Here is a 20331-nt window from a genome sequence, read left to right as displayed (position 1 = left end):
TCACAAATATACGGAGTAGTTTATTATTGATTCCTAGCAACTAAGTAATATACAAATTTTAATAATTTTAGACCAGAAACAGGGGAAATAGTAAGAAGGAGTCTGTATCAATTTAATTTGTCAAATGAGTTTATACTCTTATATGCCATACCTGCCCAATTTTTGTCTACACAGGTAAGCATATTTTTATCACACTCAGCACAAATCGATTCATGCACAGTTTTACTTTTAATGGTAGGGGAGCCCAAGCGGGAAATTTTTGCAGTTACTCGAGCCCGTCAGATTATCATATGGGGAGAAACCTTGTACCCTGTAAATGTATTTCTACCATATATATTGGCTCTTAATACAGGGGAGTTCGTTAAGGGGAGTCCCAAAAAAATCTATCTTTAGATAAACTCGAAATCGTCAGATTAAGATAAGGTAAGTTAATTACATGCAAAACAGTGTATATTTCAATGATCTGACGATTTGATCGGAGCGTACGCAAATGGGTGATTCACAATGTTTCACAAAAATAGCGAATATTTCGCGAAACGAACGGAGGATCAAAAAACTAAAAAATACGTTTTTAACATTTTTCAAAAATCTATAGAGTGATACCAAACACCACCCCCCTTCACGGAGAGGGGTGGGGGTAAATTTAAAATTTTAAATACGAATCCCTTATGGTGGTTGCAAGGTTGCAACCCCAGGTGATGGGGGTGATTAACTTCGACACACTAAGTACGTATGTATATATATATATTTATTAACTCACTAAGTAATAACAGTAACGATGTAGTTGGTTTTGGATGGGTGTTACCTCGTCGAAACTTTAGCAAAGTCTGTTTCTGAATAATTTCTCTCATACCTTTTCTACGCATATCTAATGTGTATTTGTTTGTTATGATCTCATATTTTTGTGTAATGCGACCGTCAATTATTAATAACAGTATTTTGTCCACTTGCAGTTTTTACTATGCGTGACCTAGTTTACATAAATCAATGCCACCTACTTAACATAATCAAAACATTTAATGATTGTAATATTTACTTTAAGACTTTAAAAATTAAACCGATATATTATTTACTAATGAAATATACAATATTTTTATTTTTTGGATGCGAATTTAAATCCTTTTTGCACGATTGATCATTTTTGACTGTTTACCGTGACAGATTTTACGTCAGTAGGTGACATTTACTAGCAACTCGACGGTAAGTAATCCAACTCGACGGTAAGTACTCCAACTCGACGGTAAGTAATTCACTTACCGTCGAGTTAGAAAATCTCTTAATTTTAATTTATTTTTTGAAAGAATAAAGAAAACTAACGAATTAATTATTAATATTGAAACTTATGGTACAATTTGTTAAATTATTTAATGAAATCCCACTTGTTTGGGCTGTGGTTTCACTTCTAACAGAAACTCCTGCAGAATCGCATACATTAGTAGTATTACTAGTATTTCACAATATTTTTTCGGCAAAATCTATCTTATTTTGAAGAGAATCTTCTACATAGCTTTCTGCCACTGTCGATGAATGCCAACCTCCATGACGCTTTAATCTGAGGACACCAACGCCTTTATCAGCCAAAAGCGTTGCTGATGTCCTCCTGAACGAATGGCCAGTATAGTTCTCGGGATTAGGCAAATTTAAGAATTTGGCAATTTGAGAAGGCCAGCCCCGATTGTCCCTTTCCCTATTACTTGAGCACAACATTTTCCTTTGGCGTATCTTAACCCTTAACTACAGAGATCCGGTATTTTTTACCGGCGGGCATTCCCAAAATGTGGATTTCATGGTAACCTCACGACTTACAAGTTCATGTGTCTCTGTACCTCTCGGGTAGTTTGTATAACAATGCTAGTCAAAGCGTGTAGTGTGTATTGTCAATATTTTCTTTTCTAGCACACATCAAAAATCTTAACCGGTAAAAATTACCGGATGTCTGTTTTAAGTAAGTATTTTTATATGAATACTATATTTGTAAATCTGAAATATTCATATTAATTTTTTATGTTTTTAGGAAAAAAGTAAAGAAATGGACTGCGGAAGTCATCCTGGACCTTCAATGAAGGTTAAATTTGACGATAAAAATTTTGAGGCCACTTTGCAAAAATGGAATTGCCATTTAATTCTGTGATAATTTTACCCCTTGCAGATTTTTTCTCATGGATGTAAAAATTTTTGTAAATGCTATTTTATGTTTCCTTTGTGACTCTGTGTTACGTTTATTTGTTAAAAAAAAGTCTAAATTTTTGTTCATAGCATTTATGGCCGTTTGTTTCAATAGACCAAAAATGTTACCAAAATTCTGGTTTAATAGATTATTCTTCAAAAATCTTGTATTATATTATTAAAATCACTCATTTTTCTCATATCTAGAGACTCCAGAAAAACTCGTAATGCGATTTTTTTTGTTTTTTATTATTAACTTTATATTTTGACCCTATTTTATAATGACCGGTAAAAACTACCGGGGATCTGTAATTGCGTGCCAATATTGGGATGTCTGTAGTTAAGGGTTAAGAACAAATGATTTGATTTTACTTGTAATGGACGAAGTTTTATACACTTTTGCAGAATTTCTAAATATGGAATTTTATCGTCTGGTTTATTAACGACTGTAAAAGTACGCTGGATATTCGTTTTTGTATTGGGTACTTTTACAATCATTAAACCATCGGTTTGTTGGATGTAATTCATAGTAATATTATATAATTCTTCTCTTCTACAGGCACCAGATATTCCCAATATCATTGCGACCTACAAATTATGAAAAAATCTTCATTAGAGTATTTCTTTTACCTAAACTAGCTTATATTACCTTGTGAACTAGAAATTCTTCATCCGGTGCCTCCATCAGAAATTTTTCAAATTGCTCCCGTGTAAAAATGCTCGCTTTCTTAGGCCTATAGCCAACATTTTTTCTCTTCAAATACGCGATCAAAGTTGAAAACTTGGAAATAGCAATGCCATCATAAAGAAAAACGGTGGATTGAATCATTGAATATTCTGCCCAGAGGCTTCCAGGAGCTTTCAACTGCATATTATGTCTTTGAACGAAATATGCCAATAGAGTCTTTTCTTCGATTCTTAAATTCTTGCCTTCGCACCATTTTTTAAGTTTGGTAGGTATTTTGATAACGGATTTTGGATTTTTCGGGAATAATTGCGGAACACCCTTCTTCCCAAGCCCGTTCAATTTCTTCAAATTCACTTTCGCTCATATTTTAATTTATAATAATCAAAATTGTACTTAAAATTATTGACAACTAAATAAAAACTCAATTCTCCATTGTTGTTATGCACCCTAGTTACTACCTAACAACCAAAGTATCTATCTTGATAAAATGAATGAAACTAGTCAATATGACGAAAATGTTTAATTTTATAATTTATAATGGTATCAATCGTGCAAAAAACGTTATAAGCATGTCGAACGTTAAGGGTAACCGATCTCGGACAATAATTGGACTCGTCGCTCCGCTCCTCCTCCAAACAATTGTCTTCGATCGGTATAAAACCCTTACCGTTCTCCATACTTAATATACTATTACACCCGAGATATTTCGCGAAAAAAACATCAGATCAAAAAACTGCAAAATACACGTATTCAATTTTTTTTTGTGAAAAATCTATCGAATGGCACCAAACACGACCCCCCATGGAGATGGGGCGGGAGGTTACTTTAAAATCATAAATACGAGCCCCCAATTTTTATTGCAGGTTTGGATTTTTTACGTAAAATAAACAACTTTTATTCGAGAGATTTTTTCGTACTATGGACAGATGGCGCTATAATCGAAAAAAGCGATTGTTGCAAATGGAAAATTAAATTAAAAAATGGAAAGTCTTCATTTAAATGGAAAACTTTACTTTTTTGGTTTTAGGGCCTACTCTTCACAACTCAATAGGTCCCCATAACGCTCGAGTGACTGCAGATTTATATTTTAAAATTAAAAATTGAAGCTAGGTACAAAAAAACGGCAGTGGAAAAATTGAGTTTGTTTTTCACAAATGAGATGTATAAATGTTTTTATTTTCTTTGGTATTTTGCTAATGTTTAAGAGACTTGATAAATTAAAAATAGGTATCAATCTTGTTTAATTTTACTCCTTCAAGGAGTAAACACAAACCTACACTTGTAAGTGTGTTAATGGAAACATTTTTTATGTCGGTCTGTGAGACGGATGTTAGGTTTAATGTTCAGAAAACCTATATTAGTTGCGGAAGGTTAACAAGAAGCTCTAGCCCTGAGAAGATGATCAAAATTCTGAGAACAACTGTATTGGCACCAAACGGCAACAATCGAAATAGAGCACCGAACGTCCAAAGATACACGAATCTGACGCAAAGTGCGAGAGGGTTGCAGGCAAGCAAGCATTGTGATTTAACCCAACCCGTGAGACTTGTTCATCCTTTATTAATTATGTTCGGACGTAACAATTCATTGGAGCGAAGTGTGTTAACCCGTGTCTTTGACAGGAGCCACTCCACCCCGCTCCAATGCTCCAGGTTATCCCTTTTCCCCCCATAGCACTCTGATGCGCGATGGGGGCACAACTATCAGCCAAATGCTCTTCACATTAAAATCCTGGGTAATAGGATTCTAATGTGGTGCCCTAATCGGTTTGAAAATTTAGGCCAGCGTGATGCGCTTTGAGCCTTTATCTGCTTGTGAATTGTCCGCGGTACTGTTTTATGCTTGCTTGGGTTCCAGGCTTAAGGCCTGGTCCCAATTTGTTAGTTACTAATAAGTATTATGTCTATTTTTGCTTACCTTTGTTTTGTCGCGTTTGTTGTTGTTGTTTCTTTTTTAGAGTTACGAACTGTCGTCTTTTGTTGTTCTGTATACTTATTCCACTATTTTTTGTTTTGGTCTCTTGTGCTTCCATCGGTGGAAAGCGTCGTACCCTAGCATCTCACGCAATATGGAGCTTGGGTGATTCTCTAATTCTGGGAATTTTTTCCTGGCTCTTTCTGTCATGGTGTCTATGAATCTAATTTGTTGCAGGTCTCTGAAGAGGTGTCTCTCTGCTACGTATCTAGGTACGTTTACAGCTTCCCTTAGGCTGTTGTTATGTGCCGCTTGTATCTTCTTTTTTGTTGAGTTGCATACCTGCCCCCACGCGAGAGATGCGTATGTCAGGATCGGGATTATTCTGCTATTTATTAGTCTTAGCTTTGTTTTTGTTCTTAGTTTGATTTTTCTACCCGTTAGTCCTCTTATTGACGCTTTTGCGGCGTTTGTTTTTCATATTGTGTCATCTACGTGTTTTTGGAATGTTAGTCCTTTGTCCATTATTACGCCTAGATATTTTGCGTTGTCTTTCCACTCGATGGGATTATTTTGTAGAGTTAGTTATTCGTCTGGCTGTTCTCTTCTTTTCTTGAACATTACCGCTTGTGTTTTCTCTGCATTGATGGCGATTTTCCATTTTAGGCACCATTCTTCAATGTCTTCTAGAGCTGCTTGTAGGTTGTTTACCGTTACATCTATATTTCGATGTTTGGCCGCTATCGCTGTGTCGTCTGCATAAAGGCTCAACATTGTACCAGGTGTTCTTGGTATGTCTGCGGTGTATATAGAGTACAGTAGAGGCGACAGGACTGCTCCTTGTGGCACCCCTGCTTCTGGTGTTCCGAGTTCTGACAAGACTTGTCCTATCCGAAATCCGAACCTCCGTCCGCGTAGGTACGATTGGATCAATCTCGTTATTGCCTCCCCGTATCCATATTCTCGCATTTTGTATATTAGGCCTTTATGCCACACTCTGTCAAAAGCATTGCTAACATCCAGGAAAGCTGCACTTGTGTATTGTTTGTCGTTGAATCCAGCTGTTATGTACTCTGTTAGTCTGAGTACTTGCAGTTCGCTTGAGTGTTCAGCTCTGAATCCAAATTGTGCCTCTGGAATGATTTCTAGTCTTTCCGTCTCAGTTTGTAGTCGGCTTAATATTACTCTCTCGACTATTTTGCTGATTGCTGGTAGCAAGCTTATCGGCCTGTAGTTCTGTGGAAATGTGCTATCTTTGCCAGGTTTTGGAATCATTATGACATGGGCCTCTTTCCATTGATTCGGGAATTTTTTGTACCGTAGTATCCCATTTATTATGTTGGTTAGGTGTACTATCGCTCTCGCCGGTAGGTATTTTAGGGCTCTGTTCGTTATCTTATCTGGGCCTGGTGCTTTCTTCGGTGAACATTTTCTGATGTGTTCATTTATTTCTGCTGGTGATGTTGGCAGGATTTCTTCTTCTACCGGGTTTACTGGTGTGTTCCTCTGATTGTCTACTTCAGCTATGAAGTCCACATCCTCGTTGTTGTCAAAGTTTAGTCTGCATTCTCTTTCGAGTGTGGACTTCATTGCCTCTGCCTTTTCTTCGATAGTATACACTATACCTCTTTCGCTGTATAGTGGTGGGATAGGTTTTCTGTCGTTTCGGAGAATTCTTTGCAACCTCCAAATATTTTTCATATTTGGCCCTTGTTCGTCCGTTTCTTGTACGTATTTATTCCACGTTTCGCTACGGTGTTCTTTTAGTGCTTCTTTGACTTCTCTTGCTAGCCTATTTGCTCTGCTTTTGTCCATTTGATGTCCAGTTCTTCTGGCTCTTTGTTTGGCTCTGTTCTTTTCCCGAATCAAGTCTTTTATCTCTTGTGTTATTTCTTTGAACCTTCCCGATTTTGTTTCGACTTCTTCCTCTGTAGTGCTGTTTCTTAGTGCTTCTTGTATTATTCGTTCTAGTTCAAGCACTTTTGTTTCTATCTGTTCTGGGCTATTTATTACTGGAATGGCGTTTATTCCTTGACTCACCAGTCTTTTAAAGTTAGTCCATTTTGTCTTCTTTTTGGTGAGAGGGTTGCGTCTTATCACCGTTACTATTTAATCTCTATTCGGAAATAGTAGCAGCCAATTTAAACCAAAAACTAAATTCTATCCAGAACCTAATAAATTTGACCACGCAATAATCTTTAATAAATATTTTAGACACTAGAAACAGAAGAAATTGCTTTTGACACGAAATGGTACAACACTACTTGTAAAGATAAAAAGGCATTTATTTGGATGGTCAGTTCAGTAGCTAGAAGAGAAGTAGCGTTAAATGCTGGAAAAATTTTGACTATAAATTACGAATTTTCTTTAAAGGTAAGGATTACCTTTTTTTAAATTTTGCTGAAATACTTTCAATTTTTTTTTCAATTATAAAAGTGTAATTGCATAATATAACATAATTTTTAATTCCAAACAATTTTCTTTGTATTGTGAAATATAAAGGTACTTTACTCTTGAGCAAAATTCATATTCTTGAAATATCCCGTATATTGTTGAGAAAATTTGGTATCTCATGGTTGCATCTTCGGTTTTAGGCTTCTAGAACTATTATCAACCATCAGATTCACTTTCATAATTACTGTCGTCGCTATCCTCATTCGGATGGTGAATTATAACAGGATTAACTGCTTCAATGCGACCTTCACGAATCCATCATTATTCAATTAAGTCTTCACTTTTTTCCCACATTTAAGGAGTAAGTCAGGGCTATAAATTTTAATATTTCAAAGCAAATATTTTTCAACCTAATAAAAATATTAAAAATATTGAAAAATATTTCCAACAGATATTTAATTGAAAACTTATTGGGCCATTTTCCTGTTAACACCTCCATGGCTTCTAAAAATTGCAAGCCAGATGGATGTTGAAGCGAAGAACACAAGAGGGAATTCAAAAACTTACTTTTTTAATAAACTTTTATACTATTGTACAAACGAAGTTCTTACTTCTGTATGATTTTTTAATTATTGTATACAGCCAGCCACTGGGATTTTCCCATTGATTTTGTTTTTAAAAATAAAAATCGACTTGTGTCGGCATTTCCTTAAAATCTAATAACTACTGCCAAATATCGAGGTGGACTCTTTTCTTTTGCCCACCCTGTATATATAAAAAATATAAAACAAAAATACCTTTCTTTAAAAGAATTAATACAAAAATTAACAATAAAAAAAATATTAAAATATTATGGCATTTTCTAAGTGATTTTAAGTGAGGGCCTTCAAAAATTTTTCAATGTTGAATGTTAGATCTTAAAAATCTTCATTTCTAATTCTTAATTCATTGAAAATAAATGTCTTATCATAAGCCGTGTATAACTTTGAAAACTGTAGCAAACGCTAATTTTTTTAGAAATTGAAACAGAGATAATTCAATTTTTATGATTAATCGCTGGTGGGCGACAATTTTCATTGAAAACTTGTTTACTTTAATGTACCTAAACGGCTAAAGACAAAAAATTGATTTTTTAATATGATTTTGTTTAAAATTTTTGTTTACCCAGTATATAAAAACTATATTTTTTGATATACTGATTTTATCCACAGGACAATTTTTTGACGTCTTGTAGATTTCAAAGCAAGAGAAAAAAGCTAAAACAATAATTACTTTACCTAATATGTAGCCACTTTTGTATAAATATAGATAGGTTTAAAATAATGGAAAAAATTCAATTGAGAACAGGCCACTTTGGAGAAAAATCTCGAGAGAGGTCGATTTTTATTTTTATGTTTTTTTTTTTGACATATTTACCATAATAGTGACGTCATTCATTTCATTTGAGCGTGATGACGCAATCGATGATTTTTTTAAATGGAGATAGGGGTCGTGTGGTAGCTCATTTGAAAGGTTATTCAATTCTCTATTTAGTAATATAAACATTACCATCATTATTTATACAGGGTGGCCAACAAATAATTTTTGAATTAAATTAATTGACGCAAAAAGAAGAATTTATGTAGTTTATTTAACTCAAAATACATTTAACTGATGTCAGAGAATATAAAAAAATGTTTATTTCCTAAATAAACATTTTCGCTTAAATTAAATGTCAAACAGCGACCAACCTGAATCTTGGCAGTTAGATCATTTTTATTGAAGCGAAAAGCCATGTTTATTTAGGAAATTAACATTTTTTTCTGACAGTAGTAAAATGTATTTTAAGTTAAATAAAATACATACATTCTTCTTTTTGCAACAAATTATTTATTAATTAAAAAATATTTTTTTGGCCACCCTGTAAAAATAATGATGTTAATGTTTATATTACTAAATAGAAAATTAAATAACCTTTTAAATGAGATACCACAAGACCCCTATTCCCATTAAAAGAAATCATCGACTACGTCATCACGCCCAAATGGATGACGTCATTATTCTGCCGTGCTAGGCCCAAAGGCGGTAACTATCATTTGAGAAAATGGTGGCAAAATCGATTTCAAAATTAAATGCTAAATTTTTGGCCCGTTAGGGATTTATGGACTAACTAATAGTTTTTATGCAAGGATATATGCCCCAGTTTATTAAGGGGTTCATTATTGATATTTTAAAACAAAGTTTTATATAAAAAAAGGTAGATACCGCTAAAACGTTTTATCAAAAATTACTATAAATTTAAGCCTGTTACCGGTATGTGGTTTACAGTTGTGATTGATATGAAATAACAAGCTTTTCTGTGAATTAAAGTTTATTAAATTGAAACAATTAAAGTATTATTAAATATTATTATTTGGTTGAGTCACAATATGACAACAACAAATTGACAATATTTAGTTATCGCTATTTCTGTTTTCTTTCAAGAGTCAATAAATACATACATTGGTTCAGTAATAATAATGTTCTATTTACGATAAAATATAGACAACTAAATAGACAACCAAACAGCATATCTTGTGTCTGATACATACAAAAACTTATTTAGTATTACAATCGTATTACCTCATAATTAATATTTTTTATAAAATATTTTATAGTGCGTCTAATAATTTGGCCAGAAACTGTATACAACGAAAAAAAAACTGAATGTGTGCAGATTGTTATCAGATGTTAGACATTTGATGTTAAGAGTTTTAAAGAATCCTTCAACTATGAATTTAAACCATACTTTCACTTTCTCAGCTATATTTTTATTTTGTTTCTTAGCGACAAAGATTTCTTATCTTACGACATACAATTATAGAGCTTTAAGCTTTATAATGATCGCCGACACCGACCCTATTATTATTATGCAGGTTATTTTTAAGAGGATCGGTACGTATTTTCGGCTGCAATGCTATTCAAATGGGGATTCATTTTTTTCGAATCCTGAGAAAACTAATAAGTATTTTTGAAAAATTTAAACTCAGAATGAAAGATCACGTTATTAGCGAGGGCCGAAAGTCCCTGAGAACTTCTATAATGTTTATTTTAATAAGTTATAGGGGTGAAAAACTAAGAGAAAATTTAGTGTGATTTTTAATTTCAAATATATCATTTAAAATAAAATTTTTATTTATTCTAAGGGACTTTCGGCCCTTGATAATAATTTAGTATTTCATTCTGCGTTTAAATTTTTCAAAAATATTTATTGCTTTTTTCAGGATTCGAAAAAAATAAACACAATGCCGTGGTAATATTTTCCAAATCTATCTTTGTCTTACAACGCACTCAGCCGAATATAATATTGTCAGTCAGACACTGACAATCAGTGACAATTTTAAATATTTGACATTGCATCGGGAATATGTTGAGTTATTGATTAAATTTTATTGAAATATAGTGTATTTGATAAATAATTGATTTAAGACGTGAACTTAATTAAAAGTTATTTATTGTGTATTATTTGTGGAAGATCCAAGCAGAGAATACATCAGGATAATATATTCTGTGATCCAAGTATTTTGTTGTTAAAGATGTTCAAAATTGTAAGCGTTCCATAACAATATATTAAAAAATCACTTTAACACTTTTCCTCTTTTCTCGATTGAGTATTAGTCTTTGTTGTACAAATAAATTATTACAATCACTGAATACATAGTTAGTGAAAAATTATCACATTTATTAACGTAATTAATAATTTCCAATTATAAAAATAACAGTTATCCAAGAACATTCAAAACCCATCTCTTTAAATTAATGATGACATTTTCAAGTAGAATGAAATTCTAGTAATGTTTACATATCCATACCAGTGTGAATTTTACTACGCGTAATTTGCCGTGTAAAGACAGAAAAAGTAGGGATACACGTAAAATATTTGCGAATTATGTACCCATAGCCCTAATCTCACTTTATATTTAATAAATGCCATAAGTAATAAAATAGTATTGTGTATTTCACAATATTATATTCGGTAAAAAAACGTTTCTGACAGTAATTAGGGTAAATTTTGACAATTTATCAGTTGTATTGTACAATCTATTTATATGTAATGATTAAAATATGATCACATTGTCTTTCAGACCGAAAGATACCTAATTATGGGATATATAAGATTTTTAAAATATTCAAACTGCTCTACTAAAAAGTTGCTTAAAATTACATAGTGTAGTTTGCTTCCGAGGTCCAGAAATATTATCGACAAAACTCTGATTCAAAAACAAATTTAATAAAATTGATTCATAGTTTTGAATACATCATTAATTTATAAACAAATTTTTGTATCATTAGCCAGGTATCTGACGCATTCTTATAAAATTTATCAAGGAATAAAGCCAGCATTTTTGTATAAAACTTAGGTAAAGGGATGCAACCAATGGGACTGCTAATCCCATGTACGACCAACAAAGGGTTAATTACATAAAACTTTAAGTATGAAAGAAACCTTGCGCCTATACAGGCTGAACATAATTTTTTCCACCTCTTGTAATTGTTTTAGAATAAATTGTTCTCTTTCTATAATATTGTCTTCAGTGGTTTCACCTCGTGTTTCACAACTCTTACTCGACTCTACTTGATTTTCTAAAAAAACATAAAATATTTTAAGTCACTTTTTCTAAAAATGTTTGTGGACAGCGTGTGGATATATTATAAGGACTTTAAAACCTAATTAAAAAAATAAAAAATATTTTTTAACCATGAAAATCTCTTACTGCCTAATTCAAGATATAAATCATCAACAGAAAATAAATTTCAATAGATATAATAATCTCCAAAAGTTCTTACCATCCTCGCTAATTATTCCTTTTACTAACACATCTCTTTTAATTAACACAATAATAATAACCATGTAAAGTTAGGCGGAATTTACTTTGCAATACTAAGGCGATTTGGCGGTTACTAAATGTAGGCGTAGCATTTTTGAAAGTATATTAGCGGTAAGTGCAATATGCTAAGATATATGGCAGGCAACTGTAGCAGATACCGTCAAAACGCCATAGTATTTAACATTTGCCGCCAAATGGCTTAGTATTTAAATTGAAAAGTGTAGATACCGCTAACAAAATTGCAATTTTATTTAAAATATAATGCTCCTACAACTCAAAAGACTTTGTAAATATATTCTAAATACCCTGTTCTACATAGAAATATAAAAATCTCATTTTCGATAAAAATCAGTTACCGCCTTTGAGCTTAGCACGGCAGTATTATGGCACACATGTCAAAAAATCGTAATTTAAAAATCAAAATCGATTTGTGGGATTTTTTTCAAAATTGGCCTATTCTCAGAAAAATGAATTTATCCCGTAACTTAGAATCTCTCTGTATATGGATTTTAAATCTGTACATTTACCTTAGAAATCCTATTTTATCAAAGAAATACATAAATATTTCATAAAAAACCTCGTCTGTTTCTCCAGTTCATTCAAAAATACAATAACTCAGATTTTACAGAAAAAAATCAATGCTTTCAGAGTATCCTTTAGTGGCTTCAAATATAACCACTAACCGTTAAAGGGTTAATACTTGAATGTTAATACTTCCAGATTTAGCCATACGGCTCACACTCCCTCTAAGGTCAAAAATTGACTCATCTCAGATACCTACCGTATCAAAAGGATTGACCTCTGGTGGGACTCCTTCCACGTTATCGAGCCCTAGGTGACTTGGTATGCAGGGGTATCTCCCAAAAATGTTCGTACACTTCTGGCCGTCGCGAGTAGTACAGCTTTCTGTATTGTCTTATAAATATGTTCATTCAGACCCAGCTTTTTGATGCTTTCGGGGATGGTCTTCGGAATGACTCCAGTAGTAGACATACTAATCGGTATTGTCTGGGTACTTTGCATTCTCCATTGTCTCCGTATTTGAATTTCCAGATCTCTATACTTGGCGATCTTTTCAGTAAATTTACTACGTAGATTATTGTTGTTAGGTATCGCCACATCAATTAATGTTGTTTGTCTTGTTAATTTATTAACTAGTACGAGATCTGGTCTATTATGCGCCACTGTTTGGTCTGTGAGTACAGTGCGGTCCCATTATAGCTTGCAGTTGCAGCAAATGCCTAACAGCCCCCGGTAATATGCTGGATTATTTCTTGGACTTGACATCCATATCGGCATCTGTCGTTTTGAACCTGAGGGTCTTTGACGATATATTTCAGGTAATATCTGGTTGGTATATCCTGATCCTGAATGGCCAGTAATGATCCCTCCGTTTCAGGAAACATCCTTCCTGATGTCAACCAATAGTTTGACGCTGTATTGTCGACATAGTCTTGGCTGACCTCATTGGGATGTCGCCCGTATAGAGGTTTACCCACCCAGGTGCGCATTTTTTCGTTTTTAGTGAGGTGGTTTATGCGCATTTCTTGTTCCCTCAGTTTGATCGGTGTTGTGTCATCTACTGCACAGATAGCGCGATGTAGAGTAGATGTCTCAGCCTGCATCTGAAAATAAGTTCTTAAGTTAGCAATTTGTTTGCCTAATTGCTCACCTGTATCCATAAGTCCTCTTCCTCCTAAATTCTGTGGTAATGTCGTTCTTTCTACTGCACTTTCGGGATGGTGTTCTGTGCCTTTGTGAGGTGCGTTCTTACTTTTCGATGAAGATTTTTTGTGTCCGTTTTTGTCCGCTTAACAATGCCAAATGAGTAGCTAAGCGCGGAACATGCGTAGGTGTTTAGTGCCTTAAACAAATTTCTACTTTTAAGGTGTGAGCGAAGCAGCTGTTTTACCCTTCGTATAAACTCAGTAGTTATCTCGGGTATGACTCGTTTCGAATGAAAATAACATATAACTCTGGACCTATAGTCCGTCCCACCTTGACTTTACAGTATAGGGAATATAGGCAATACAGCCTTTATGAGAGTTTTTAGCGCGGTGATGCCAATTTTATCAAAAAGAATTTGTATTCGAACATTAGAGAGATTCAATTAAGGCTGTTTTAGAAAGGCAATCTACAATTTTAGGATTCATATGCGTCATAACTATAGTATATCAAATAAACTTAAACGCATACGAAACCCAAAAACACACAAACATATCGTATAGTCAAAAAAATCAGCAACGATATAGAAAACAAGAGGTACTGTAGTCTTTTCCAGATATCAGCCAAGCATTTGACAAAGTGTGGCATATAGGACTCCTCCATAAGCTGAAGAAAAATCTTCCTTATCTATATTATTAAATTATAAAATCGTATCTGACAGATCGCTTTTTATTAGTTAAACAACAAGAAGCTCGCTCAGAACTATTTAGAACAAAATCCGGTGTCCCACAAGGTAGTGTACTCGGTCCTTTACTATACCTGTTATTTACTGCTGACCTACCTACAACTAGATTGACAACAGTCGCAACATTCGCAGATGACACAGGTATTATCGCATCTCATACAGACCCCCAAAGAGCTTCGCATGACTTACAAGCCCACTTAAATAAAATAGAAAAATGGTTAAAAAAATGGAAACTAAAAGCTAATGAAACAAAATCGATCCACATGACATTTACCATACGAACAGAGAGCTGTCCACCAGCATACATAAACAACAAACAATTAGTACAAGTAGATACAACCTGGGCATACCTCTAGATAAAAGACTAACATGGAGAAAACACATCTTCATTATAGTCCGTTCTTTAACGGTAAAATATTGCAAAACCTCTAAATTTTAAAGAACCGCTTGGATTGAGATGAAATTTGGCATACACATAGCTAACAGGTCAAAGAAAAGAAGTGATATTGTGCCGATAATATGTGCTTTTGCCCCGGGGGCGGTTTTCACCCCCTCTTGGGGGTGAAAAAATATTCATCCAAAGTAAGTCCGGAAATGGATAAACTGACTAATTCTAAGAAACTTTTGTTCTATAGAGTTTTTTCACTAAGTCAATATTTTTCGAGTTATTTGCCAGTGAATATGTTAATTTTTTCAACAAAATAAAAATAACCAATGCTTTTAGACGGTTTTTTGCAAATAACTCAAATGTTAAGTATTTTGTCGAAAAAAGATTCTTAGCAAAAATATAGCCTGTAAAATATTTAAAAAAAATGGTGTATACGTCACGTCTGCATACCTAGTAAAAGCAGAGTTATAGCTAATTAAAAATAGGTTCATATTCGTAAAATTTAAAATGGAATACTTTAATGTGAAATAACCAAAAATGAAGCACATTTCGGGGAAAACTTATTAAAACTTATTTAAAGTGTTTACAAAAAGCTTCATTTTTGTTTTATAAAAAAAATTTCTAGCATCAAAAGTAAACAAGTTACGCTCAAAATAAAGTTAGTCCCTTTTTTTTTGGTAAAAAAATCGGGAAAATCACCCCCTAATTAGTATCTCAAATGAACTTAATCGTTACGAATTCACAAGTTTCTTGATTAGCGTATGTATTGTTTACATGATCTGTAAGTTTCATCGGTTCAAAGTCCTTATTTTTGAAAGGGCTGTAGTTAAAAGGGGTTGAACGAGTCACTGATCACGAATGTATGCAAATTTAGAAACATCAAATCTAAATCAATTTTTGTCTAACACAAAAACAAAAAAATACATGATATCGACGCTGTCAAGCCAAAACGGCATAAACGACATTAACTTGATTTTTCAGGAAACACAAAAAACTGATTATTTTTATTTTTACCAATTCTGCTTATCTGCACAGTGATTCAAAAAAATTGGTGATTTTTTTTTCAAATTTTAATATATTGTGAACATTAATGTGGCTGAAAATACTGTCTGTTGGTATCGTTGTAAGGTTAGTCAATATGGCGCTTAAAAGGGATATATGCCATTAATGAAAAAAGAAACGAAAATCAAAAATTGTCGTTTATGCCAACAAGAAAAATGATGATATTACGAAGATTTTTGATAGGGTTTATTTTTTATTAATCAAAAATACATTCTAAGTTAAAAACAAAACCTTAAATTCTTTAAACATGTTTTGGTGCTAGGATGAAATACTTAAAAGTAAATATGAAATACTTAAAAGTGGATATCTAATAATAAGTAGTGGACTCTAATTCATAATCACTGTCAATATTTGGTTCAACATGCGTATTGATTTGATTGCTTGTATTTTCCTTATTTTGATCACTACTTATACCGTCATCCAAACCATTATCTGCTGCTAAGTTGAAACATGATGTGAGATCGTGACCAAATATTTCTTCTCTACTGCAACGTCTGGTGGTTCCTCAAAGATGATAATGTCATTGCAATGTTGGCATTATAAATGTCATAAACCTCTAAGGGAAATATAGGGGGATTATTGTCAGTCAGTATATCATTTTGTACTGATTCGGTATATGTTTTATTTTCATTTAGTAAGGTCATTATTTTTTTTAATTCTGCTATTCATGTGCAACAAAAAAATGGCATAAACGTCAAAAATCGATCGCCATTTTTAGCTATATAAAATTGATTTGAACTCTATGCTGTAATACAAAATGAATTGTTCATCACACTAGTACAAAGTTACAATAGAATATTTTAAAATAAACTTTTTATTTGCGCAATTTTTAAATAAGAAACCTGCATAAGAATACCATTGAGGAATGGCACTTGTGTCAACCACGATGTAAATATGTGGTTTTGGCATAAACGCCTCATAGTTTTTAAAGAAATTCAGTGTGTTTACGCTTCAAAAATCAATACAAATTGAAAATATTGCAAAGGTAGATAATACTATGTTACTTATCCATCAAAATTGTAAAAATACATACCTTTACTATTATTACTGGACCGAAATGTACACAATGATAATCTTACGGGCACTGGCGATTATGTCAATCGGTGTTCACGTCGGTGTTCACGTGCGGGACTAGACTGGCGTTTATAAAAATTTTAAACCTATATTACACCTATTTCACTTTTTCTGCGGTTATTCCGCGTTGACTCTCTAGTGCGGAAATTAAAATCCTAATTTTTAGTGCAGCTAACTAAAAAGTGGTCATTTTGGTGTTTATGCCGTTTTGGTTTGGCAGCGTCGATATTCAGAAAAGCAATGCTGACTTTTTTTGTTTTTTGAGATTTTTGGTATCTCTAACAATTTTTAAGTTATTTTGAAAAAAATCATATTTTTCAAAATTAAAATTTTTAAAAATCTCATTTTAAAACCAATTTTTTTCAAAAATAAGCACTTTGAATAGATGAGACTTACAGATCATATAAACACAACATAAGTAAAATAATTTATGGAGCGGTAACGATTTATTTCATTTAAGTTGCTAATTAGAGGGTGGTCTTCTCGATTTTTTTGTCAAAACAAAAAGGACCAACTTTATTTTGAGCGTAACTTGCTTAAGTTTAACGATAAAAACATTTTATAAAAACAGAAATAAAGCTCTTCTTAAACACTATAGAAAAGTTATAATAGATTCTCCCCAAAAAGTGCTTAATTTTTTGGATATTTCACTTCAAAATATGCTATTTGAAATTTGGTGAATATGAATCTATTTTTCATTGGCTATAACTCTGGCTTTACGAGGTCCAGAGACCTAACGCGTACACCATTTTTTTACGTTTTTACAGGCCATATTTTTGCTAAGAACGTTTTTTTCGACAAAATACTTACTTTTTGAGTTATTTGCGAAAAACCGTCTAAAAATGTAGTTATTTTGTTGAAAAATGAAAATATTCACTCGCAAATAACTCTAAAAGTGTTGACTTTGCGAAAAAGTTCTATAGAAAAAAAGTTACTTAAAATTAGTCAGTTTATCAATTACCGGACTTATTTTGGACTTATATTTTTTCACCACCAAGAGGGGGTGAAAGTCACCCCCAGGGCAAAAGCACACATCGGCACAATATCACTTTTTTTCTTTGACATGTAAGCTATGCGTATGCCAAATTTCATGTCAATCCAAGCGGTTCTTTAAAATTTAGAGTAAAAACCGTGAAAGAATGTACTATTAAAAGAAAGCAACTTGAACGCATACTTCAACAAATGTACTGGATTTTGGGCAGACATTCAAGACTGTCAATTGAAAATAAATTAGTGGTGTACAAAGCCATACCTAAACCCATATGGACCTATGGCATACAGCTATGGGACACAGCCAGCAACTCTAACTTGGAAATTATACAATGTTTTCAAAATAAGGCGTTAAGAACCATAGTAAACGCTCCATGGTACGTCCCCAACGCAATAATAGAGAGGGACGTGAAAGTTCCCAGCATCAAAGAAGAAATCAGCAAATACAGTGAAAAGTATGAAGAAAGACTTAATGCGCATCCAAATGATTTCGCGAGTGAATTATTAAACACGGAGGGTGAAGTTCGCAGACTTAAGCGTTAAAAACCAACTGACTTACCAAATTTATTTTAGATAAATTAGAACTGTTTTAAGTGTTACTGTATTTTACCAGTAGTACTATCTACAGATTTGTTGATAATTTAGAAAGGAAAGTTTTTGTTGGAATTCTTACCTACCATAGCCTAAGAAAGTCATGACTTTAACTGATTGTTCCAAACGGAACAGATTGTTAAATAAAATGGAGTAATAAAAAATATGCGTCATAACTATAGTATATAAAATAAACTTAAACGCATACGAAACCTAAAATAACTGTTAATTGTCTTTCTAAAAAAGTTTTAATTTAATCTCTCTAATGCCCGATTACAAATTCTCTTTGATAAAATCAGCATCACCGCGCTAAAAATTCTCATAAGGACTGCATTGCCTATGTTCTATATACTGTAAAGTCAAGGTGGGACGGACTATAGGTCCAGAGTTATATGTTGTTTTCATTCGACACCAGTCGATCAATTGTTAAGTATTTATGTTTTTTTTATTTTTAGATGTATCGATCCATTATTTCGTACTACATGTTTTTGAGGACAATGGGAAGCAATCATTAGAAGTTACAGATATTCGATATAAATGGCGATTCTTATTGGACTTTGACAAAACCTAGTAGTAGAAAAAGTTGTACCTGTTACTTATAGTGCATTTTAGATAATCGTATAAAAAATGATGTATACTTCACGTATTATTAAAGTGAATTTGAATATCGCATTACATTTTTTTAAAAAATAAAAATATAAAGTGGTTTCAGAGTGGTTTCATTATAAAAATCTAAATATAAAAAACACAAAATAGTGAAAACTAAACGTAACATCCGAGTACCCTTTAATCGACTCAGAAACAACCAGCTATTTGACATTTTTGAGTTATCGTTATTTTTTATTATTTATTTAATTTATTGCTTTTAATAACAAAGTTGCATATAGCAAGATTAGTGCAAAATAAACATTAAACGTATAAATATCTTTATATTAATAAAAAAACTAAAGAACAGAACAATACAATAACAAAATATACAATACAAAATGAAGTACCTTGTACCATTCAATAATTATAAATGCCCTGATGTTAATACTCCGGTCAACTTACGCATCCGAGGCTACAAAAATTACCATCAAGCTGAAATATGCAGGATTATTCAAAATACCATCATAAATGAAATCTAAAAAGTCCTCAAAAATCCGACCCGTGCTAAAAATTTTACGCGGGGTCAAAGGTCACCAAATATGGTTTTTAGCGATTTTCAGCGAAACGATAAGTTTTATCGTAAAATTAGTTCTAACAAAAAATGTAGATTAGATAATTATCTATAAAAAATGCCTTATTACTTTTTTTCCTGAGAGCCACCGTTTTTGAGATATAACGATTCAAAAAGTGGTAATCGTCATAATGCGCACACGTTTCCACACCACCTTTGAGGTGGTGTACTTAACGCGTTTTTTTTTAACGTGGTTTCCCCAGTAGGCTTATTCCACGGATCTGTTATGATTCTGTTTAATTTAAATCTATTTAATAATTGATATTGGCAAGGGTTAAAAATGATAAAAGTTATATAAAGCGGTATAAATTAAAAAAAGGGAAATTTATCAAACTGGTTCATAATTTTCTAATACTTCGGCTTCCCTTGTTCTTCTTCTCATTGTTCTTCTTCCTCTTCTTCATCTTCTAGTTCTTCTTCTTCTTCTTGTTCTTCTTCTTCTTCTTGTTGATCCTGGGTGCAAGTAAATTGTCCCAATAATGACACATCGCATGGCTCCTCGATAGGATCAAATGAATCCTCAATTGCTGGTGATTCAACACTGGAGCATGACCGGTTTTGACCATTAGTGCATGCTACCGAACAAAA

The 20331-nt window shown here is 32.9% G+C and overlaps 1 protein-coding gene across 1 annotated transcript in view; it reads left to right on the top strand.

Annotated features, from left to right (window-relative positions):
• Positions 1–19169, top strand: part of LOC126889622 (uncharacterized) — a 41838-nt gene extending 22669 nt beyond the window's left edge. The window contains exons 4-6 of the mRNA XM_050658096.1: positions 72–174; positions 6983–7141; positions 18980–19169. Coding sequence (XP_050514053.1) covers positions 72–174; positions 6983–7141; positions 18980–19039 — 322 coding nt within the window. The 3' untranslated portion in view covers positions 19040–19169. The remainder of the gene's footprint in view (positions 1–71; positions 175–6982; positions 7142–18979) is intronic.
• The last annotated feature ends 1162 nt before the right edge of the window (positions 19170–20331 follow it).

Source organism: Diabrotica virgifera, chromosome 8 (assembly GCF_917563875.1).
Source record: "Diabrotica virgifera virgifera chromosome 8, PGI_DIABVI_V3a".
NCBI lineage: Eukaryota > Metazoa > Arthropoda > Insecta > Coleoptera > Chrysomelidae > Diabrotica > Diabrotica virgifera.
Note: the sequence above shows the minus strand (reverse complement) of the source record. Positions and strands in the feature narration are given on the sequence as shown.